Source organism: Pelobates fuscus, chromosome 2, assembly GCF_036172605.1.
Source record: "Pelobates fuscus isolate aPelFus1 chromosome 2, aPelFus1.pri, whole genome shotgun sequence".
Classification (NCBI taxonomy): domain Eukaryota; kingdom Metazoa; phylum Chordata; class Amphibia; order Anura; family Pelobatidae; genus Pelobates; species Pelobates fuscus.
Window position 1 is genome coordinate 378,700,293 of NC_086318.1, and position 24,687 is coordinate 378,724,979.

Sequence of the window (24,687 nt, forward strand, 5' to 3'; positions counted from 1 at the left end):
TAATCTAGCAAGACCAACATTTGCATGGAAAGCAAAATAGGCCGACTTGGCATCCAAACTTGCACTGGCACTTAAACAAAAATGTTTGGAATAGTTTTTAAATTATCTAACCAACTATTGTAAAATTAAACTTTAGAGAAAGGAATACAAAAAATAAAATAGAAGAGCATTTTCATTTTCTGTATTGATGGTGTATATTATGCCACTTTATCTATTTGAATTCTCAATCAGGTATCTTATACAACAGTCAATTAAATGTAGACTAGTTTACATATGGTATTCCATACAGACATGAATAAGGAAAAAGAGCAATCAAAAATATATATTCTTTATCTCAATATTATTTTATTATTTATATAGCGCCAGCAAATTCCGTAACGCTGTACAATGGGTGGACTTACAGACAAGTAATTGTGACCAGACAAATGGATGCACAGGAACAGAGGGGCTGAGGGCCTTGCTCAATGAGCTTACATGCTAGAGAGAGTGGGGTATAGTGACGCAAAAGATATAAGTAGGGGTAATGAAATCGGTTGCTAGAAAAGTATTCACTGGGAACTTAGTAGGGTATTTTTCACAGTTGCAGGAGAGGAGTCATGGGAGGGAAAGAATGAAAATCTGCTAACAGTTTACATGATATGCTTTCCTGAAGAAGTGTGTTTTCAAAGATTTTTTGAAGTAGTGGAGACTGGGTGAAAGTCTAACGTAGAAGGGAAGGGAGTTACACAGAAAAGATGCAGCCCTGGAGAAGTCTTGGAGGCGAGCATCAGATGTGGGAGTACGGACAGAGAATAGACGTAGGTCTTCGGCAAATCGGAGGCACCTCGACGGGACATACCTGTGTATTAGGGAGGCTAGGTAGGCTAGAGCAGCATTAAGTAGGGACTTGTAGGCAAGCACCAGAATCTTAAATTGAGCCCTATATCTAACTAGAAGCCAATGTAGGGACTGACAGAGGGGAGGCATGGGAGATGAGGGCAGACAGAAAAATTTGCCTCGCCGCCACATTCATTAAAGATTACAGCGGTGCAATCTGGGAACACGTAAGACCACTGAGAAAGGGATTGCAGTAGTAAAGGCGAGAAAGAACAAAGGCATGGACCAGCACCCTAGCTGCGTCTGGTGTAAATAGGGGCGGATGCGAGCTTTGTTTTTGAGATGGAAGCGGCAGGATTTGGCGATCAACTGGACATAAGGGGTGAAGGAGAGGTCGGAGTCAAAGAGAACACCTTTGCAGCGAGCCTGCGAGGTAGAGGTGATGGTGGCGTTGTTGACTTGGAGTGAGACAGACACGGGAGTAGTAACACTTGAGGAAGGAAAGACCACAAGTTGTGTTTTGGACAGGTTGAGTTTAAGGAAGTGAGCAGCTATCCAGTTGGAAATCGCGGAGAGGCAGTCAGAGACACGAGTCAAGATGGGCGGAGAGAGATCAGGAGATGACAGGTAGATTTGTGTGTCATCTGCATATAAATGATAATGAAAGCCAAAGGAGCTGAGGAGTTTACCAAGGGAGGCAGTGTAGACTGAATAGTGGACCAAGGACAGAACCTTGGGGGACACCAACAGAGAGAGGTTGGGGAGAAGAGGCAGAGCCAGAGAAAGAAACTGAAAAGGCGCTAGGAGAGATAGGAGGAGCATCAGGAGAGAACAGTATCCTCTAGACCGAGATTACGGATAATGAGAAGAAGCTGTTGATGATCAACAGTGTCAAAGGCAACAGAAAGATCAAGGAGAATTAGGATGGAATAATGGCCACGAGATTTAGCAGCGATTAAATCATTGGATACATTGGTCACAGCTGTTTCAACAAAGTGACGAGTGCGGAAACCAGTCTGAAGCGCGTCAAGCAGAGAGTTGGATTCGAGTCCTTGGCAAAACATTTGTATTTGTAAACCTGCTGGTATACGGTATAGGTTTTTTTTCATGTGCTATGTTCATGGAGATTTCTGGCATCATAACCACTACAACGCATTATAGTTGTCACTTTACCAATGTTGTAAAAAAAATATTATTAGGGTTGTGCTATCGCTCTGTATGTTCTTATCTACTTCAATGAACAACTGGAAATACTTAGATTGTTAGAGCAATACCTTCCATCCGGTCATTTTTTCCCATTAGAAAATCTTCTGTATACGGAGTCATATCCAAACGCAAAGGGAAAGAGAAGTGCGTGTTCACTTTTTCTTTCATCATAGTAACCATGTTAAACGTGTATCGCATGGTGTTAAAGCTTAAAATCCGTGGTAATTTCTTAAAGCATGCTCTGAAAACAAAATTCATACAATTAAATTTTTTTTTACCATTTATAAAACATGCAGTGTTTCTACTATCATTTGTTTTTCTAATCAAGAGCCATTAGTGATAGTTTTCAGCCAAGTACCCATAATTTAATCTCCCATTAAACGAATACTCTAACATAACCACTCAATGATCTGTGAACCTTAAATACTAATAAAATATTGGGTACATCAGTTGGAGTACATGAATAGGTGGCATTATGATAAAAATACAGAATCCTAATGGAGAATAATGTACGTTGACTGTCAAATTATTTACAAATACACAGCTCCTAGAAGCTAAATCAGCAATAAAACTCCTTGTTTCCATTTATGTAATAATACAATCAAAACACACTCCCAACAGTTACCCATTGGAAATAAATATTTACAGATTTAATTTCCTTGCAGTTTATTCACAGTCAATGATTACTATGTGTAGTGCCTCCTACTTGGACTGTGAATCAGCCACATGGAATACGTTTGTATCTGGCATCCAACATATACAGTATGTTAATCCCAGACAGGGTGTAGAATTTCTCCCTGTGCCTGTCACTCAGCCAGCATGAGCTCTTTGTCCATATGGATAGAATTATGCAGCATGCAAGAAATTGTCTTCTATGCTGGATTATAACTCCTATCATGCTCTGTGAGATTTTGACTGAGGCTGGCGAGTTAAAATACAGAGCTACTCCTGTAACAATGAGGCACAGATAATCTGTAGCTTTAATTTGTATCTACATGGCAAGCCTTAACATGTACTTCTATCTACTTTTTTCTAATTATTTATTTAGTTTTTTAAATTGGGAAATAAAGAATGTCAAAAAATAAAGTTTCCAGTTGCCACTAGTGAGTGTAGTAGAAAATTGGCTAGTAGCATAAGGCTTGAAATTTTGAGGCAGTCACTACGTAAACCGCTTGTGTGGAAGATATCTTCAATGAACCTTATGCAGAGGTTGGCTAATCTTGATAAGAATTATATTCAACAACAGCAATATACAGCAAGTCAGTCTTTTAAACGGACAAATAAAAATGGAACTTGAACTAAGAGCCCTCATGTATGAATTTTCTTATATAAATCCCTACATCGAAATAAAGTCATCCATCTATAGGAGACGGTTTAGGATGGAGATTTGTCTGCAATACTTCTCTATGAACAGCATTAGACTTGACAACGCCCAGTGCAAACAAGGAAGTAAGTTAAAGGAAAAAGGGGTAAAATGTCCTTAGCTGCTGATGCCAGTTCTGCAGTTAACCCCTTAAGGACACATGACATGTGTGACATGTCATGATTCCCTTTTATTCCAGAAGTTCGGTCCTTAAGGGGTTAATGAACAGTAAGGATTTTTTTAGGACTTAGAAACATGTGCAAACATCAGTAAATGTGAAAGACACCACCAAAACAATACGAAATTACTTGTCTGTACTGTTATTCTGTGTAAAATAACATGTAATTGCAATTAAAAGAGATATTCAGAAACTGCACAAAACACTGACCTTTTTTCAGCACGCACTTTCTTGCCGCACTGGGAACATGTGTACATATTGTCACCTTCCAACGTGTCTTTGATAGTAACTTCATCCAGAGACTCCTGTGTTTCACAAAACAATGGTATTCATTATAAGCTTTAGGCGACCTTATGCTTAAAATGTATTCACTTGTGCTACACTAATGGCACGCAAACACACTGACATAATTACTTCTAGTCGGCTTTTACATCTATGGCATCAGCAACAAGCCAAAAATTTTAAGAAGCAGCTCCCAAATCAGATTAATGCATGTCCGTTTACTTTACCAATCCCTAGCCTGCATCCTATGTTTCCATGTGACAGTGTATGGTCCACTAAGCATCCAAAACACATGCATAATCATAAGGACTGTTTTAACGAATGCTCCAAAGCCCATGAATCAAACTCAGGTCTTCATCTCAAATGAATTGAGAGAATTATTAAACATGTGAGCATTTAAACAGACAATTGCTAACCCAAAACTTAGTATTCTATTCCAGCACTCTCCCATTACTTGGTTACATAGTTGTCTAGGTTGAAAAAGGACTAAAGTCCATCAAGTTCCACCATAATGCCCATTCTTTTAAGCTGTTGATCCAAAGGAAGGCAAAAAAAACAAAAAACTCAAAAACGCAAATGTAGCTATTTCCAACTATGCCACAAAAATATCTTTCTAGACTTCATAACTGCAAACAGATTTCTATTTTGATCAACAACCTGTTTACATAAATATCAATTCTACTCCTAAATATTTTGTTAATGCAAAAAAAAAAAAGAAAAACAAAAAAAAAAACAAATATATTGGGTTAATAATATTTATTTAGTAAAGAGGACATTGAGCACGTGGAGTATTTTTGTCTACAAGAATCTTAGTGACATGGCTTACAGTAAGTACAAAAAAAAAAAAAAAAAAGGGATCATTACCTGTAAAGTGAGTTGAATATGTGTTGAAAATAAGTTACTCATCTTAACAGTGGAGTGCAGAACTCTACAGCCTTGTCAAACAAATTGGATTAAAAAATTAACTTGCCAACAGCCTCCATTAATATTAAATGGGCTTGTTTTCCAGTTAAAGACTGAGGCTACTGGGCAATTTTCTTTACAACACTGTATTAAGTCAGGAGGAAACAGGCATGAATCTGTATAGCATAGTGCATTTAATAATATGTATGTATAATGTTACAAATCAGTGATATCATGTACTAAATAAATCCAATGATACTCACATAAATGTTCTTCATGTCCGCAACCTGACATCTGACCGTATAGAATTCTTCAGCAGTCTGGCTTACATGTTCACAATCCTGATGTAAAGTAACAATAACGAACAAGTATTTAACTTACAGTGCAAGTGCTTCTTTATGAGAAGCATTTGCTGCATTCTGTGTCATTCTGTAAATGATGACATCAAATATTAAGAACTTTTCAAATAAATAGTGCTAAAGGAGGGCAAGCCTCTAACCACAGGGATGTTTGAGGCAAAATGAAAACATTGACATTTCTCAGACACAGCAATATTTTACATTTTCTGAAAAAGAAACATGAAAAAAACAAAAAACATTTAATTAAAAAAAATATTAACATACAAAACCACTACAAACTGCATATAGTGCCCCTTTAAAGAATATGAAACATCAGTATTTTTGAAAGAACTTCAGAACTTCTAAGGTATACATACCAAAGAAACCACATTGTTTGTGATGACACCTCCAAATAAACTCTTTACAGTGTTTTTCTGCAAATAAACAAAAGTAAAAATTATAACAGCCCTCTAATACTTTTTGATAAATAATGATGCACATACTTTACTAACAGAATACTACATTCACTAATAGAACTCACCAATTCTGGGGACATTTCTTCAATTTTAGTTATTAGATCTGTAAAGAATTCAGTCATATCCTTCTGCTCCCCTGTGTTAAGTGGCTGTTTATCCATTGTATATGTTTTACAGAATGGCCTGGGATTGTAAGCTTTACATTCACTCTCCTTTAAAAAAGAAAAAGGAAAAATAAAAAGGATTGACCCCTAGATTAAGATGCCGGTGTATTTACAGACCAAGAAGCAAATAACAGATGCACAAACTCATTCTACTTACCATTAAATACGTAAACATTTTCTGGAGTTCCAGCAGAGTAGTCTTGTGCTTTATATCTTCTGAATACTGAAAAAACAAACATATCAATCTACAAACATTGCTCTCTTTCATAATAGCATACTACCCTTCTATCTTTATAACTGCTGGAATTTTTACTAACAAAATAATAATACAACCAAGGTAGACAGTCAAAGTTAAAGTAGATCCCTTGTTGTTTCATCTTACCGGTATCTTCCTTTTACAGAATCTGTTCTTTCAGTCATTTCTGATGTATTTCTCATTAAAACATGAGACAAAACTTTGTTAGCTTGGTAAAGGAAGTGGGGCTTGGCTTAAGCTCCTCTGTTTTGTCACAATTGTCAAGTGTAAGAAAAATCGATTAGACAAATTAGTGCTTTTATAAATGGTTTAAAGAGAAATAGATCAGAAATTAACAGATTCTGAAAGAGGAAAAGAAAAAAGGAGAAATGTAAGTATTAGGTGATAGAACCACTTTGACTTCAGCAGTTAAATTATGCTATATAGTCATTTTGTATATGCAGTAGTGGTTATTATGTTTAGGCAGGCAAACACACACCAACAATTTGGGGAAGGACAACATGTACGAAGAACAGCCAAGTAGTGTATATAATATGCATTCTTATAAAACATACTTCTAAAAAGTAGATTACTGTAAAAAAATTTGAATTATCAAAATGAATCAATGTATCTAGCGACTTATCGCATTTAGCATTCTACATTTGTAGTTCTGAAACAAGATGTGTATGTTTGGAAACTAATCAAAATTGTGGATGTCATATGAAAAGACTACCTTGGCTGTGAATATGGCTTGCCGGGCTTCAGGTATCATGTATAACTGCTGAATGGTAGATGCCAGATAGCAAGTTGCTCCAAGATTAGTAAGGCCAACAAATCTGCACTCTGCACGGACATCATCGTGGGGCCAATAGTCCCACTTATACGGAGAATGGGAAGCTAAAAATAAAACACTCAGATTTAGGTTTTCAGGAGGATATAAGGTATGTTGATAGGAAATGGTACAAGGAAAAGATATGCAAGGAGAAACAAAATCCTGACTCTGATCAGATATTACAGCTACATGACAATGTGTACAATGGGTGAATACTTTCCCATGAATATGTATAAATGTATTAAAACAAAATTGATGCCCTAGAAACTCAAAATGGGTGCCTTTACATTTTAATGACATTATTACAATTATTGAAGGTGATGGAGTGCCTTGTTTGGTCTTTATTATTTTTATTCCAGGTGCTGAAAACATGTTCCAATCTTAATTATACTTTCAAACATATTAAAATATCCAAGTTTCATTTCAAAGATACAAAATTTTAACACGTAACAATGTGTGATTTCAACCTGTACCAACAAACATGTGTGAATTCCGTACCTCTGCTTTTGCATAAGCAGAATGCCAAGAATGTGTCGACTTGTGTGTCAAGATATTAAAAGAAATTAAAAAATAAAATAAAAATAAAAATATCCAATGACAATTAAAGAAAAAAAAAAATCAAGGGAAATTTTTGTTGGATATCTTACCATCATTACAGTATGAAAGAACAAAAACATCACTGATTGCAAAGTAAAACAATTTTTTATTACACAGCAATGTCTTAAGAAATGTGTCATTCGATTGACTATTTTGAAACGTTCCTCTAAAAATATATGTATATTTATTTATTTATTCCTCTATAGTATGAAAAGGTAAAACTATTAAAGTATGATTTCCATAATTAAAGGAACACACCAGGCACAAAAATAACTTCTTCTTAGGAGGCTCCTAAGCACACACTTACCATCACGGGTAAAACTGTTTTTGAAAAGTGTAAACCCTAAAGTTGCCGCTAGTGACAATCTCAGCTCCTCCCCTGGTGGCAAATTTCACTTACAAGAAGTGCAGCCGCTAATTTGCAGACAGTGGTCAGCTGACACTCATAGCCAATCAGTGACTCCCCAATCACTAAACAGGCTTGGTAAGAAACGTACCTTTGCCAAGTCAGTTTTGTGAATGGGGAGTCACTAAATTGCTGAAAGCGTCAGCTGATCACTAAGCCATTCAGAGGTGCAAATGCCCGACGTCAGTCTCTGCACTTTCTGTAACATTGCAGAAGCCGGATGTCATAAGGGCAGAGCTGAAGTGCCATTTCAAGGTTTAAATGTTCAAACACTGTTTAACACCTGAAGGTAAGATTTCTCCAGTGTGTCTCCTAGCACTTTTTAGATGAAGTGGTTATGAGGTATATGCTATCCCTTTAAATAGAATTAAAGGGACACTATAGTGTCAGGAAAACCAAGCGGTTTAGTACCCTGGGGGTGCCCCCACCCTCAGGGTCCCCCTCCCGAAGCGCTGAAGGGGTTAAAACCCCTTCAGCTACTTACCCTTTTCCCCCGCCGGGGTACCTTACCTCTCCTCCCCCCGCCAACGTCAGCATACTTGTCTGACGTCACCGGCGCTGAATGCGCATGCGTGGCACTGCCGCGCGCGCAAAGTGTCCGTAGGAAAGCATTTTTCAATGCTTTACTATGGACGCTCTGTGTTGAGGCATAATATACCTCAATCATTGCAGATGCGCCTCTAGTGGCTGTCCGGAAGACAGCCAATAGAGGCTGGCTTAACCCCAGCTGTAAACATAGCAGTAAACTGCTATGTTTACATCAGGCAGAGTTAACCCTAGAGGAGGGACCTGACACCCAGACCACTTCATTGAGCTGAAGTGGTCTGGGTGACTATAGTGTCCCTTTAATAAACCTAATATTGTAAAGCGCTACGGAATCTGTTGGCGCTATATAAATGGCAAAAATAATAATTCGTAATTAAATAAATAACACACGAGAACAGGCTTGCATCAACATAAAATGTTGGGGAGTTAATTTTGTCAAAGCATCCAATTGTCTACAAGTGAAAATTTCCAAAATGTGACATTGTTAACCAAAACGCATCGTTGTATATTTACACTGCACCTCTGATAGCTATTTGAACAACAGTTACACCATCACTGGAATTAATGTTCTGTGACACTCAAATTTGAGGTCTGAAATGCCTGGGTGAGCAAAAAACAGTAACCTTGAAATATAAACACACTCGACTTTCACAAAACACAAAGTAAAGTTTTAGGAAAGCTCTTACACTGCATGTGCTGTGCCATTACCCAGTTGTGTAACAGTCTGTAGTTTTCTACTGAACCTTTTACCATCTCCACCAATAAGTCATATGCAGCAGCTCGAGACGAGTGAGATTTGCATTTTGGCTGCAAGCGATCTTTCAAACTTGGCAGCAGGAATAACAGATTAAAAATATCTCTGAGGAACTCCTGAAGAAGAAGGATACAGTTAGGACTTGGCCAAGTGATCATGTAGTTGTTTATATGTATCCAGAATCAACAAAGAGGTGACCTAACCTGTCCTTCCCTGGAAAATTTAAAAGGAGGCTTATGTTTGATGACGCTGGTCGCAAGTCTTAGGAGTCCTGTCATGCCATCATCTTCAATATTTCCATCTTGGTAGTCTAGGATCTCTCGGCTATACAGTAAACAAAAAATAGAAAACCCATAAAGTGGTGATACAAAAAAGAAAATGTATAAGGAAGCATTCAGAATGTTATTACCTTATGTAAAGCAAGCATCCACTGAGTTATAAAAAGTTTTATATAAAGTTTTTCTTTACTTTTCACATCTCAAACCAGGTAGGAAACCAATAGAATAGCTCTGCTAACATTTAGAACAGTACAAAGCATACCATCGGTCACGTTTTTTGTTTGGTATCCTAATTGTAATAAAACTGGGCCATACCCAAATGCTGCACGAGTTGTATACTATTATTTTTTGTACTTAATGAAGTCTTGAGCCTTCAGCTAGATTTGCTATAAGTAGAAAGCAGCAGTTAACAGTGAATACATAAAAGCAAGACAATTAGTTTTAAACTAAGGCGAGATATAAAAAGTGAATTTCATATTCCCGGGAAAAAAATAAATAAAAAAAATCGAAATGGAAAATCCAATGGTTTACACTAACCTGCGAATGCAGTCGGCCAAATGTCTTGCCAAGTCATCCAAATCAAGCAACGTGGTCTAAAATTACACACAAAAATAATATTTAAACGTTCATCTGATAAGCTCTTTGAACAGAAAATTGTTCACAGTGAATGGAAAAATATATATATATACACTGAGTGTGTGTGTGTATATATATATATATATATATATATATATATATATATATCTATATCAGTTTTACATTCACGTTGACTACATAATACACCTGATGGTAACTCTGAGGAGTCATTTAACTGTAAGGTTAAGCTTCGTGGCTTTGTGTTTAAGATTAAATTATTTCCAATAATGCAATGTTTAAATAACTACATATGTAGATGTGGATTAAGTGACCAAATTGGTGATTTTATCACATACCTTAGAATGTAATTTATTGTCATTTAAAACACATTTTGAAGCAATTAAAGAATTATAGAAATTATGGCCAAGCAGATCTGCTTTTGAACATTCCTTCCATATTGCCTTTTACACTAATTAGCTACAACATTAAAACCATTGACAGGTAAAGTGATTATATTGTTATAATGGCACCTGTCAAGGTTTGGGATATATTAGGCAGCAAGTGGAATTTCATGTTGGAAGCAGGAAAACTGGGCAAACAAAAATATCTGTTGTTTGAGTGAATTTGACAATGGCCAAATAGTGATGGCCACACAACTGGGTAAAAGCATCTCCAAAACGGCAAGTCTTGTGGGGAGTCTCAGGAATGCTGGCTATGATCGAAAGGTATCAGATCACACAGTGCATTGCAGTTTGCTGCATATGGGTCTGTGTAGCAGCAGACTGGCCAGAGTGCCCATGACGACTCCTGCCCACCGCCGAAAGCCTTCAATGGGGATATGAGCTTCAGAACTGGACCTTGGAACAATGGCGACATCTATATTTTCGAAGTGAACTAGATAAATTGTGTGGCCTACATAAGATCCCTCACTGCAGCCTACACAGCAAGAGAGCATGAGAGAATGTGATTATACCCTGATCTTTAGGAGGGGTGTCTTCGGATCATATACATTTTATTTGCTTAATTCTGACCAATTTATTATATTTTTACTCTATTCTTTTCTTCTGTTCTTACACAACATCTCCATAACTGCCTGAGACTATTACAGGGTGTTTACAAAAGTCAGAATTGCCAGTAAATCAAAGTGAACCGCAAATTTAAGGTTACAATTGTCAAATTGAAAATTATTATTTTGGCCTAAATTATGAAATTCACTTAGAATTCCTGGCAATTCTCACCTTGGTGATTAACCTGTTAGTCTTATCCTGGACTCTTTTCTTATTATGTGCTATATTTTTAGTATTCTATTTTTACATGCATATCATCAGTGGGAAGTTTTGAATGTTTATTTTAACACTACGATTTTCAGAAGATGTTCTATGCACCATTATTCATGATCATGCAGTGATTTTGATCAATTACTATATCTTAACAGATGGTTTATTTTTACTAATATAACTTTTTATTTTTAAGTAATCTACACGGTATGACCAATACGGCACAAGAGAAACCTAGGAAATCAAAGACTTGGCAATGCACTGTTTAGCTAGTATATATTGTCAGCGCTTAGAAGATAATCCCTTGACCTATAACAAGGGTGCATATATATAGAAATAATATGGCAATAAAAAGCTATAATACCTAACTCTAATAAAAAGAGCTATACTAAAAAACTGGATAGTAAAAAACAAAGTAAAAAACAAAGTAAATGTCTCTAAAAAGTCCAAAGTCTATTGGATTAACATGTAGATCCTGAGGGGGAGAGTCCAAAATCTGTAATAGTAAATAGAAACCCAGAAGTGTACTTGGAAATTCCTAAGGCAAAGAAAGAAAGAAATATAGTGTAACTCTAACATTTATTGCCACAGCACAAATAAAAAATCCCCCCCTAAATAGGAACTCTTACAAAGTTAAAATAATGGTACTTATGCCTAAGGACCAAGTAGAAAAAACCTTGTGGCTGCTCGTTCTCTTGTATTCCCAACGGATTGTCCGGTTCCCCAGAGGAGACAGCGTCTACCTCGTGCACTCAGGTGAGTTGTCCGAAGATGTTTCTATGAGGAACTACTGGGCACAGTGCGTCTCTCTCTGTCTCTCCCAGTCCTCTCTCCTCCTGCTCTCACTCCGTTCTGCCGCTCGCCTCTCTCCGGCTTCCCTGCCAGCTGCTGTCACGTGGTCTGAAGTTTGCTACAGCGGCAAACTTCGGACCACGTGACAGCAGCTGGCAGGGAAGCCGGAGAGAGGCGAGCGGCAGAACTGAGTGAGAGCAGGAGGAGAGGGGACTGGGAGAGACAGGAGAGACAGACAGAGCCGCAATGTGTCCAGTAGTTCCCCATAGAAACATCTTCGGACAGCTCACCTGAGTGCACGAGGTAGACGCTGTCTCCTCTGGGGAACCGGACAATCCGTTGGGAATACAAGAGAACGAGCAGCCACAAGGTTTTTACTACTTGGTCCTTAGGCATAAGTACCATTATTTTAACTTTGTAAGAGTTCCTATTTAGGGGGGGATTTTTTGTTGTACTGTGGCAATAAATGTTAAAGAGTTACACTATATTTCTTTCTTTCTTTGCCTTCGGAATTTCCAAGTACACTTCTGGGTTTCTATTTACTATTACAGATTTTGGACTCTCCCCCTCAGGATCTACATGTTAATCCAATAGACTTTGGACTTTTTAGAGACATTTACTTTGTTTTTTACTTTGTTTTTTTACTATCCAGTTTTTTATTAGAGTTAGGTATTATAGCTTTTTATTGCCATATTATTTCTATATATATGCACCCTTGTTATAGTTCAAGGGGGTTATCTTCTAAGCGCTGACAATATATACTAGCATTTCGATATAGGATTTGGGGAAAAATTTTGTTTAGCACCTGTCACTCATAGGGTACCTTGGGTACTATTTCTATTGATCTAGTTAGATTATATTAGTGACCATATTGGTTTTTAATTTTTCATATGCGCTCTCTTTATTATCTTATTTAATGCACTGTTTAGCCTTAATTAAATAGTTCCACAACACATTTACTGAGCAGCGCACAGGTGTATCCATGAAGGACACTGGATTGCTATACAATTCAATTCTGTAATAACTTTCACTTACCAAGGAAATGAATCCACACCAATGAAACGCAGGGGCAAACTATTCTGTGCATAGTGACTGCACTATGCTAACAGAGAGCGATGTACCACCAAAAGGGGGTAGTTATGAAGTTATGAATTTCCAGTGATCTTTGCTTAGTAAATGCCATCTTATGGCAATTATTTAATGAATGTTTTTACGGTGTCGCTCTATAAGCACTTCTGATATCCACCTTGTTGAACTGACTTCCCAGAGGACACATTTACTAAATTGTGAAATCAGAGCGTGGATTGCGCTCAGATATTGGAGTATTGCATACTTATTAAGATAAGAGTTTGAGGAAAACAGTATAATTTATTAACTATTATATATTGGACTGTAAAATATTGTGACTATTTGTGATAAAGTATTTTATAGGTTTTTTTTGTTTTTGTTTAATATCTTGTATTTTTAGCTTTTTAAATTGGCAAAAGAGAACTGTATATTTATTGTGCATATATCCAATCTTATATTTATACAATTAAATTGCTTCAAAATTTTCAAGTCAAGTGTAGTGACTATACAATCATCATTCTACCTGACTCGCATCTTTGACGTGGATATTATCGATCAGTTTACACAGTAACCAAAAATATTCTTTACATCCAGGTCGTAAAATAGATTCTTCTTCATAGTCCTCCATCTACCAAAAAAAACAGACAAAAGCAAACACAAATATGAATATAAATTACTGACATATTAGCAGCTTAAATTATTACAATTTATTACAATTCCGTATTCAATGTGGTATTAAAAATAAATATAATGAAAAGTAGACAATATGTCAGTCTGTAAAGATGAACAAAATTAAATTTACAATGGCTCCCTACTATCATAACAAAGTGTCTTGATGCAGAGTCTGTCTGCCCTACCTACAGCTCATACAATAAGAAAGAAAATCATCACCGTTCCTCTGTAAATGCACAGTATTACCTGTATAAAATATTTTTAAATCCAGAATATGTAATTCCTTAAAGAGAAAAGTGTGATTACCCGCATTGGTTTAAGAGCCTGAGCATCGGGAAGAAACTTTAATAAAGTAGAAGCAGCCAGAAGCAGGAAAGAGCGGTTTATCGAATCCCCACCGTCCAGACCAGAGAGGGAAAGCTTGTACAGGCCATTGCACGATTCGTGGCGAACTGCAGTCTTTCAAAGAAAACAAAACCTTTTCATTTACGTTCAATCATGTTGTATATGCTTTAATAATATCGACATAATAAGGACAATTCTAGTAATAACTAATAATAATTAGTATTTATATAGCGTCGTTCAACTCAAAACAAATTTTGATTGAAATTGTCAAAATCAAGTATACACAATGTATACATATTTATTGCATTCAAATGCATATATTTTATAATATATTCTGACAAAGTACATCCAATACTGGTAAAACACTTAGATTTTATTATTGATACATGTAGATTATTTACACAGGGCTCAAAATTGCAAGAGTAAATTTAGATCTCGCAAGTAGAAATTCACCGCAATGAGTATGTCATGGACCCTCCAGGCTTACAGAGGCGATTAACCTTTAAGGTCTGGCTTGAAAAGCAGGACTTTAATGCGTTTATTTACATGCACGTAATGTAAGAACCATAGCCACCACACCTTATTACAGTGGTTATGGTGCAAAGGGGTTGTGGGTACAGCCAATATGTAAATCTAGTTACCAAAAACCAAAAGGTATCTCCAGTATCCGAGCCCACTGTTGCAAAACACATGGAAATATTACTAAAATATTTTATTGGTACTAACCTATGCAATAATTCCTTTCTGTAACGATTAACGCCATGTCAAAAATACCAAACCAATAAACACAGAATGTCAAAAATGAAAAATATATATATATTTTATTGAATCCTCTACTTCTCTTTAAGGTTAGAATGAAATAAATAAATCTTACTTCTGGAATAAGTAGGGTCAGTTTTTTGAGCCAATCTTGTAAATTATCACTTTCAGCTAGACTGGATTTCACAGCAGAACAGCAGTGAGCCCAACTAACCAGGAGCCACATTGAGTAATGTGTAACTGAAATAAAGCAAAGAAAGAAAAAAAAAATGTCAGCAAGAAAAATTCTAGATGCCGTAAGCTGTTTTACTAGAACATGCACACACCTTTTTTCTCTTTTGGGAATTCTATTGAAATAAATGTATACTATTATAATTACCATCAACTAGAATGGACCCTGTATCTGAAAAAAAGCTGCATGTTGAAAGGAACACTATAAGATCAGGAACACAAACATGTATTCCTGACTCTATAGTGTTAAAAACACCATCTAGCCCCCCTGAACCCTTTAAATATATCCCAGTCTGTGGCTGCTGGTGCCTGATCTGCCTTCTTGGCTGACATCATCAGAAGTGGTGATCTCAGCCAATCACAATTCTTTGCCACAGGAAATAATTGGATTGGCTAAGTTTGTCAAAGAGGCAGATAAGGGGTAAAGCCAGTACAAGTCCTGGTCAATGAGCATCTCCCCATATAGATGCATTGAATTAATGCATCTCTATAAGGAAAGTTTAGTGTCTCCATGCAGAGGGTGGAGACACAATGGCAGTGTTTCACAGTGTGCAGCACTGCCCCAGGAAGCACATATAGTAGCCATTTGCGGAGTGGCCTCTGGAGGTATCCCTAGGCTGTAATGTAAACTCCCTGGTGCTTATGAGAAACAATAATACATTTGAGGGTTTAAAATACCTAATTGATGGATACAGCACTCCAAGGAGATCAAAAGAAAATGGATCAGGAGGGTTTGTGTGTGGGTATTATTTATAAAACAGCAATACCATCTGTTTAAAAAAAAAATTATGATAGGTCACTGTTAAGACCACAGTTTTCATACATTGTTTACAGTGTAAAAAGATGGAGAAAGTCAACTGCACAATGTGTCAGAGCTTATGCAGTAATGAAGGCTTCACTATTGTCAATAGCCATGAGGAACTGAGTGACTAGACGGCACTCTCTGTCGATGGAACAAACACTGCTTAGAATCCAGATCCCTATGTCAAATCACTCAGTAATATATACGAGTGACTGGTAGTCCTGCTCGTAAGCATGTTTATAGTAATGCTACTATGTAGAAAAATACATGTCAGTTTCCCGAAAATATGCATCAGTATATTGGTATAAAGAGCAACAGGACTGTTTTGCCATTACTATATGTAAAGCAATATTTCACATATGATTAAATTTGTTTTCTCACAATTACCACTGGAACAGTGTCACAATTCCATAAATAAGCCTAATGGTCACAGCACACAATTCTGTTAAACAGGGCTTAAGTGGGGAAATCCATACCTTCGTGTCTGGACCTGTGGTCTGACTGTGCCTTCAGTACCCTGCAGAGAGAAGACAAGGTATGCAATAAACACACAGTGGCCTTCATTCTAAATCAGTTGTACCTTCATGAAGTATTGTGCAGTCACCCACACCATAACAAGATTTATCCTTATCCGTAATTACCTTTGTGCTAAATTGTCATAGGTGTACGCAACAGACATTAACCGCTGAATCATACAGGTGCCTTGGACAAGAACAAGAAACACCTTGACAAAAAGAACAAATGTAAAAATAAGAATTTGAGTTATAAAGTAGAATATTACATTGTAAAACCAATGATTATAATATATATACTAGTTGCAAAATAAGCTACATAAATGAATTTGAATAGTCTTAGGCGGGCAAACAACAAAATCACGCACAACCTGAATTAATACACAGATATTAAAACAGCAAATTGCAAACATTTGTCACCAAACATAAGTAAATCTTATACACCATATACTACATGGATTCTAAAAGAGTAAAATGAACAAGCGTTGTAATCCAAGTTTTACCTCAGTTAGCCGTGGTATGTGCAGGCCCTTTGAATGATCCCCGGCTGCCTTCCTCGATTTCCCAGGCCAAGTCCTCTTTCTATGGCTCTCAGATATCCCTGACCAGGCAAAGACATCATGGTATGCCACATCCAGATCTGTTGGATCCACAGCAAACTGACATATCAACTTTAGCAAGCATGCTAAACAGTCCAGCTGCCACTGTAAAGATACAGATTGAGTTTACAATAAATGGAACCCGGCACAAAGTGCAGAGTTTCTAGTTCAAAGGGAATCCATTATCAACAATTAAAAATATCATTTACATTTAAAAGTACAGATTGTATCCACTCTGTCACATACTCCCAGACGAATTATTCCACTCTATTCCACCAACGAATCCCTCTAATATAAAAGAAAAAAACTGGAAGGAAAACCTTCCCCTTCGTGATATCTGAAAAGAGGACTATATCTGAGGTGTCCAGGGAACCCAAGTAACTATTCAAAAACAGAATGACTGCTTACTGCATGACAGCAGCAGAGGACTCCCCACACCATAACCACTATAGTGTACTGCAGTGGTTATGCTGCTCAGAGAGCCTTTTTAAATAAAAACTGACAAGCACGATAAAAAAAAAAAAAATCAAGCTAGTTAGATGTCAATTTTGCAAGTCAGAGGTCAACTCACTTTCTGGAAATACATCTCTATGACCAACTTCCTAACTTTATTGACACTTCCATAATACTGAAACCCCCTTATAAAGGCTATTAAAGTCAACATTCACATAACACGATACTGGTTCATTACCCGTAGTAAAGGGACACTCTTAGAACAGTTTAGTGATGCTAGAATGCTATGGGTTTAATTAACAAGATATTTTGTAATTACCCTTCAAAGAGTTTGTGTGATCACGCCGTGCAGGGCAAATTAAGCACTATGGTAAAGGAGAGTCTAGACTAGCTGAATTGGCACAGACGAAATGTCTGAGAAGATTCATCTCTTTCTAAATTCTCCTACACCACGGTGCTCAGAGAGGAAAAAGCTAAATTTAGTCATATTGTTGCAAACGGATAGCTGTGCTTTGGGTGCTAGGGTGTGACTGGAAAGAATATACATATACACACACACACACATACATACAACATCTATACACACACACACACACACACACCTTTTTTTCACAAGCAAGTTTAAGGATATGAAAAGTGCACATTATGAATGCGGAACGTAAACATGTTTCAAACTAAACAAATAAAATGTGAAAATGTAAACTCACCACTGTCCAAGATTCCTGCTCTATGGGCTCCAAAATTCCTGAATTAAATATCTCGATTAACTGTTGCAGTCCACCTGCAGCCACAAACTAAGGAAATATTGACAATGAAAATTAAAAGAATCAACATGTATTATACACTTCGAGCATCAATTATAATTTAATTTAGAAAAAAGGTTATTACATAAACAGATCTGAATGAATGTTACATAGTTGCGTTCAAACACTTTGAATGCCTATGTATTCACGTGTTTTGCTCCTGTATACAGATTCAAAGAAGGAAAAAAAAAAAAAATAGATAAAAGCCAATGTATCCCTATACACCATTCAAGGCTAAAGTTAGAATTGGGATATTAAAATTTCTTAAAATAATATTCTTAAAACCATGACTTAAAGAGAAACTCAAGTGCCAGGAAAACAATCCATTTTCCTGGCACTGGAGGTACCCTCTCCCTCCCACCCACCAATCCCCGGTTACTGAAGGGGTGAAAACACCTTCAGTCACTTACCTGAGGCAGCGACGATGTCCCTCGTCGCTGTCTCCTCCTCCGCGCCCCTCCTCCTGATTCCGTCGGCCAGTGGGCGAGACTGATCCAGCCCAGCGGCCGAGGAGACCTAATGCGCAATGCCGCACATGCGCATTAGGTCTCCCCATAGGAAAGCATTGAAAACGAATTTCAATGCTTTCCTATGGGGAAATTAGCGACGCTGGAGGTCCTCACACTCTAGCAATCCTTGCTATAATTTATGAAAAAACTGCAATAATTACAGTTGCAGGGTTAGGAGTAGGAGTAGTGGGAGTTGGCATCCAGACCACTCCAATGGGCAGAAGTGGTCTGGGTGCCTGGAGTGTCCCTTTAACCAAATTATTATTTACTCTAACAATGCAAGCTGTATTTTCCCAAGTAAGCTCTGGTGTACAAGGCTGAATTTCTGAAAGTTATGAGAAATGGTGTAAGTGAAGCACAACGTTATATATATCTCCCTTTCCTTTCTATCCGGACAGCACCATGCAAGTCCAAAGGCTCCATAAACACTTCTAAACAAATGATTTGCGAAGACTGCCATGATAGAACGTGATTTGATTAACACCAAGTCATGAAGTTGTTAAACTGACAGTTATCACATATAAGTCATTAAGAGTTAAGGGAATAAATAGGTTACATATATAAAAAAAAATAAAAATAAAAGATCCAAACCTTGCAGCTCCACGTATTTTTACTGTTCTCAATCTGATCTTCGCTCGAATCATCAGAGTCTGGATACATATCGCTGTAGCTGCCCTGCAGATACAGTAACGTTGGTTAGGCATGTTGGTGTACTGTAGCAAATGTAGGTAGAAGCTTTAATAGTATTTCTCTTTCAGTGTTCAAATACATTGCCAAACTGCAGTTAATCAAGCAGCATTTTGATTTTGTTCTTCAAATATCTCCAAAAGAGCATTGTCCTAGTTACCAGAACATTAAAGATTAGGGAAAGACAAAGGATGCAAGTTAAATGGCCAATAATGTGAAATGGCTAGTAATTAGCACCTTGTCTTATCTTGAGTACTGTAGAAGTGTATATCTAGGTTGTTACTGAATTGACCAAGCCTTTGTAAAGCCAATACCAGTAGAACGTTTGGAATGCCCTTACTATTAATGGCTAATCTCCTGAAAAACATGGGTAATGTAGTTCTGAGCCATCCCTGACCTATACAATTGTCACAACAGCATTGCAAAGAGTCCTTCCAAACAGTAATGAATTTAGTCCGTGTTTTTTTGGGGGTTTTTTTTTGGGGGGGGGGGGGGGGGGGGGAATCTAAATTTGCAAAAACAATTATTTGGAATTGGTTGGAGTTTTATTACCGTAGATTCTCTTCTTATTCTCCTATTTGGTTTCCCCAAAGCTTCTATGATTTCAAGCGCATAAAGTAGTTTATGAGCACTTTTTATTCGGAGCAAGTCTTTCCAGCAAGGTCCATCACTTCCCTACAAAAAAAAATAAACAAACAAATTAAAAAATTTTATTAAAAAGCACGGCATTGGTGGTGTAAACATGGTCATTGGAATGCTGGAAAATAACATGAACGGGTGAAAATGAATAAAGCTGCACAGCTTTGGTGACCAGATTACAATGGTTTAAATGACACGTGACTTACCTGCTCATCAGAAACGTTTTGAAACGCCTGCAACATGTTGGGACAGGTAGGAAGGAGCATCAGAAGCTCCCAGACGCGCCTGGACAAATTCTCGGCATGGAGGTGCAGTTCTTCACATCTAATACTCTGCACAGAACAGATAGCACATGGATGTACAACTGAATATACAAATTGCTCTATGCACCATTGTGCTCGTTCCAAGTACACAGTAAAGATAACCAGGCAGAGAAGTAGCCCACTATAGCCCATTCTGCTTTGTGGAAGATAAACAATGTCCTGAAGCAGCACAGTTTTAAGTTCTACAATATCTGGGGACCTACATTTTGCATGGTCCTAAAGCATTGTAATTAAGGTAGGAGAGTAAATTCTAAAAACAATTTTATTAACCAGCAGGAAATTTTTTTTTTATTATTAATCTTGAGGTTAACTTTTATTACCATTTTATTAAAAAAATAAAATAAAAAATAAACATTTTTAAGTACCTCATTCATTATTCATCCTAGAAAACACTATTTCTATATTTGCTGGGGTGAAATATGCAACAAAAGTAAATCGTAATTGACTTCCGACACACGATAAGGTCACACCTCAGGCTTGATGCCCCTATGAAGGAAGCACATGCCCACCTCCAACTGAAATCAGAGCCTTGCAAACCATCAAGTATAATGGAGCTGAAAAATGAACACGTAACCAATAAAAGCTAACTTTTCATTATTTAAACTCTTAAGGAACAGTAGCAGTAAGGTTACATCAAAAGATCAACATCTCAGCCTAAACTGGGCCTTTATCAAAATCTCGATAAATTGCCCAGGTCCTCCCAAAATGTCAATCTTACAATGTAATCTTAATTTATATTCATAAAACACATTCATAAATATTATTATTTTTTTTAAAGCATATTTATGAACAAGTGGTGAAATGCAACCAGGCAATACTTCTGAAAGGTAGAGTGCCGTTCTTTTCATTATTTTGGAGATATACATGAAATTGCCTAGAGGTGTTCTTTCGCAGTAAATATTCAGAATGCAACTAAAATTACCTCAACATCTTCCATAACCATTTCTCCTGAAGGAGGTTTGAAGGAGGCCAGCATTTCCAGCAGGTCAAACAAGGTGGTGAGATGAGGTTCCTGTAGGAGGAGCAGCATGGGGATATTTTCCTTTTGTGGTGGTGGCAAGCAGGATGCAGGCAGCTGCACACCCTCGCCTTTTCTCTCACGGCGTGGGGCACCCAAGGACACAAACACCATCTGGTTGATAAGAAAACATGGTCTTATGTTAAAGTAAATCAATGACATATGCAAACAGAGTAAAGGGCAGACAGGATCATTGTTCTAGGACAGAACATATCATTGAGGATCTCTTGTAGATCTCTGAAGACCAACCTTGGCAGCTCAGGCCTTTCAAAACTAAATTAGCCCAGACTGATATGATTTGGCCATTTTGTGAGTTCATAGGAAAACAAAATACAGTGCTTGGTAAATGGTGTTTACCATAATACTTCTCATTTTATTATATTTATAGTAAAGTGGAACTCTTGCTGTATTGGTTACAGATCTAGGAGTCCCCTGGCATTTCTATCGTCATTCTGCTACTGTAGAGTTTTTTATTTTATTTTATGTTTAAAAAGATTTGGCACCTGCCATAACAATGCAGTTCAGTCCTGGTAGAGCCAGGGAGCACACTGCATTGGATGAGAAACAGAAACATTGTTTGACAAGAAGCCAAGACAGCGCTCTTTTCCAATTTAGAGGTAAATACAGAACTTATCACTTTATACCTTTAAAATGCTACTCTTCAGACCTGACACGTTTGTGAAACATAGGGAGATCATTAAACCGAATATTAGAAATCCTCAGAAGTGACGTTTGCTCTTTAATGAAACATTGATCTTCAACTTGCAAAATATTAAGCATATACTGTGATCTATTTGTGAATAATTTCCTCTAAATATCACTTTACTGTGCTCAAAAATGGTCGGTTTTTGGAGACTAAAGAGTGCAATTTTTAATCTATACTTTGTGCTGGCTGGATGTTTGTTGTCATACTGTTCTTTACACGCCATCCTAGGATTGTAGCCGCGAAAAAAATATTGTACCAAATTGGTGCAGCAGTCTGACTGTTCCAACAGTTTGAATTTTAAGAGATTGTATATTTACTTTACAGGCCACATAAAATTATATGTTACAGCTTTAATTAAAATGCTATATAAAAATATATTTAAAAATCCAAGGGAAAGGAATGAAAAACTTTGCATAAGGAAAAATTTTAATCTAAAATAAATCATTAGTCTTAACACACCTTTATTTTTACCAATTAAATGGAATACAATTCACTATTATTTCCTTTATGATAATATCACAATGGAAACATACCTGCATCATATCCCTGAAGAAATGTATATAGATTATACATAGTTGTGAAAATACCTGCATATCTTTAAAGCCAAGTTCATTGAGTGTTTTTTCATCATAGTCTGTTGTCAGCTCGTGGCCAGATGAAATCATTCGAACTGGTCCCATTAGACCACCTTGAAAAAGAAAAAAAAGAAATAAAATCTGAATTCTTTTAAAATAAATGTACAGGATTTTGCTTCACAAATAAGAAACACTTGTTTCTCCTTACATATACATATGATAAAACGCATTTTTTTTCAACTTAATAATCTTTAAAACATTTTATTGCTTAAATCAGTTCTGTAGACAGGACCATAATGGTGTTTGTTAAAATTAAGTCTAATGTATTGTTTAAAAAGCAAAATTACATAGTTGAAAAGAGACTTGCGTTCCATCAAGTTCAGCCTTCCTCACATATGCTTTTGCCGTTGATCCAAAAGAAGGCAAAAAAACCCAGTCTGAAGCGCTTCCAATTTTGCATCAAACTAGGAAAAAATTCCTTCTTGACCCCAAAATAGCAGTTAGATGTCTCCTTGGATCAAGCAACTATTACCCCACTAATTAGAAATTATATCCATGTATGTTATGTTTTTGCAAGTATTTATCCAATTGCAGTAAAACATTAAACATCTGTATAGACTGACAAAACCACCTCTTCAGGCAATGAATAAAAAAAAAATAAAAAAAAAAAAAAAAAAAAATAAAAAAAAAAATAAAAAAAAAATAAAAACTTTTCTTTGCCTTAGATGAAATCTCCTTTCTTCAAGCCTAAATGTGTGACCTCGTGTCCTATGTATAGCCCTGTTTATGAATAGATTTCCAGATAAAGGTTTGTACTGGCCCCGAATATATTTGTATAATGTTATCATATCCCCTCTCAGGCGCCGTTTTTCTAAACTGAAGTGATTGAAATTTTTTAACCTTTCTTCATAACTAAAATGCTCCATTCCTTTTATCAATTTTGTAGCTCGTCTCTGCACTTTTTCTAGTGCCATGATATCTTTCTTTAGAACAGGTGCCCAAAATTGCACAGCATATTCAAGGTGTGGTCTTACCAGAAAAATTATGGCATTAACTCTCGATTCATGATAAGCTTTTAAAATAAATAATTGTTCACCTGGAAAGTCTCCTTTACGGCTACTTTGTCCAAACTCCTGGAGCTGTGCTTGTTGGTTTAACTGGTCCTTCTGCAAATTCTCATACCAGTGGGTAACTTCTGCCCTCAGGTCAGCTACCTGATCACTTGGATACATCTCTATTGTCATCTGTGGTGAGAAGAACAACATATGACGCAAAGAAAAAGGTTTTTCGGTAGCAAATTTTAACACCTTTAACTATTCTGACCGGTAACTTTAGTTGTGTATGGTACTTATTACTGACCTTGTCAGGAAGCCCTGCTGGCTGGCACACAATTCGCAGGGGTAAGGACTGCTTATCATTAAGTGCCTTTAAATGACTGCTGATACCGGTGCCTTCAATCTGCCACTGCCTTAGATGATATGCAAACCTAAAATGCAAAGAAAAAGAAAAACAAAAGCATAAATTCACATGCTAGGAACAAATAATTGTACTTACTCCACATTCAGTGGCACAATAAATGTAATCAGTTGAAATAAAAATCATTATGGTCTATGACACAACAAAATATTAAGCAACTTGCCTTCTCCGGAAAGCTTCAAGGTGTGTTTTCAGCATCAGAAGTCCCCTTTCAATGATGGTGAGACTTGACTGGGAGTCCTGTTCAAGATTACTGGAGGCGATCATTAAACTCTCCATACACTTGCTAATAAACTCATGCTCCTTCTCCAACCCTGTTTTACCTAAACAGAAGATTTTGTTTGTTTACACAGCGCTGGGTTCAGACAGGAAATTAGCACATCGTCCTCCTTATTCCTCAAATAAAATTAGGAAATACATGGTGTACCATCTCAAATTCCAGTGGCTCAAACACTACAGATGTAAAGACAAAACTTGCCTCAGTCTTAAAG

General features: G+C 36.9%; 1 protein-coding gene across 1 annotated transcript in view; it reads right to left on the bottom strand.

Moving 5' to 3' along the window:
• Nucleotides 1–24,687, bottom strand: part of USP34 (ubiquitin specific peptidase 34) — a 132,457-nt gene that overhangs the window by 33,696 nt on the left and 74,074 nt on the right. The window contains exons 24-48 of the mRNA XM_063443750.1: nt 24,360–24,519; nt 24,080–24,206; nt 23,817–23,964; nt 22,733–22,833; nt 21,344–21,553; nt 20,305–20,430; nt 20,012–20,134; nt 19,364–19,447; nt 18,168–18,254; nt 16,912–17,112; nt 16,538–16,620; nt 16,373–16,413; nt 14,979–15,103; nt 14,066–14,218; nt 13,611–13,715; nt 9,912–9,967; nt 9,300–9,420; nt 9,029–9,212; nt 6,695–6,858; nt 5,884–5,949; nt 5,628–5,774; nt 5,464–5,520; nt 5,012–5,089; nt 3,774–3,868; nt 2,091–2,263 (exon numbers count right to left, since the gene is read on the bottom strand). Of these exons, the coding sequence (XP_063299820.1) occupies nt 2,091–2,263; nt 3,774–3,868; nt 5,012–5,089; nt 5,464–5,520; nt 5,628–5,774; nt 5,884–5,949; nt 6,695–6,858; nt 9,029–9,212; nt 9,300–9,420; nt 9,912–9,967; nt 13,611–13,715; nt 14,066–14,218; nt 14,979–15,103; nt 16,373–16,413; nt 16,538–16,620; nt 16,912–17,112; nt 18,168–18,254; nt 19,364–19,447; nt 20,012–20,134; nt 20,305–20,430; nt 21,344–21,553; nt 22,733–22,833; nt 23,817–23,964; nt 24,080–24,206; nt 24,360–24,519 (3,015 nt within the window). The remainder of the gene's footprint in view (nt 1–2,090; nt 2,264–3,773; nt 3,869–5,011; nt 5,090–5,463; nt 5,521–5,627; nt 5,775–5,883; nt 5,950–6,694; nt 6,859–9,028; nt 9,213–9,299; nt 9,421–9,911; nt 9,968–13,610; nt 13,716–14,065; nt 14,219–14,978; nt 15,104–16,372; nt 16,414–16,537; nt 16,621–16,911; nt 17,113–18,167; nt 18,255–19,363; nt 19,448–20,011; nt 20,135–20,304; nt 20,431–21,343; nt 21,554–22,732; nt 22,834–23,816; nt 23,965–24,079; nt 24,207–24,359; nt 24,520–24,687) is intronic.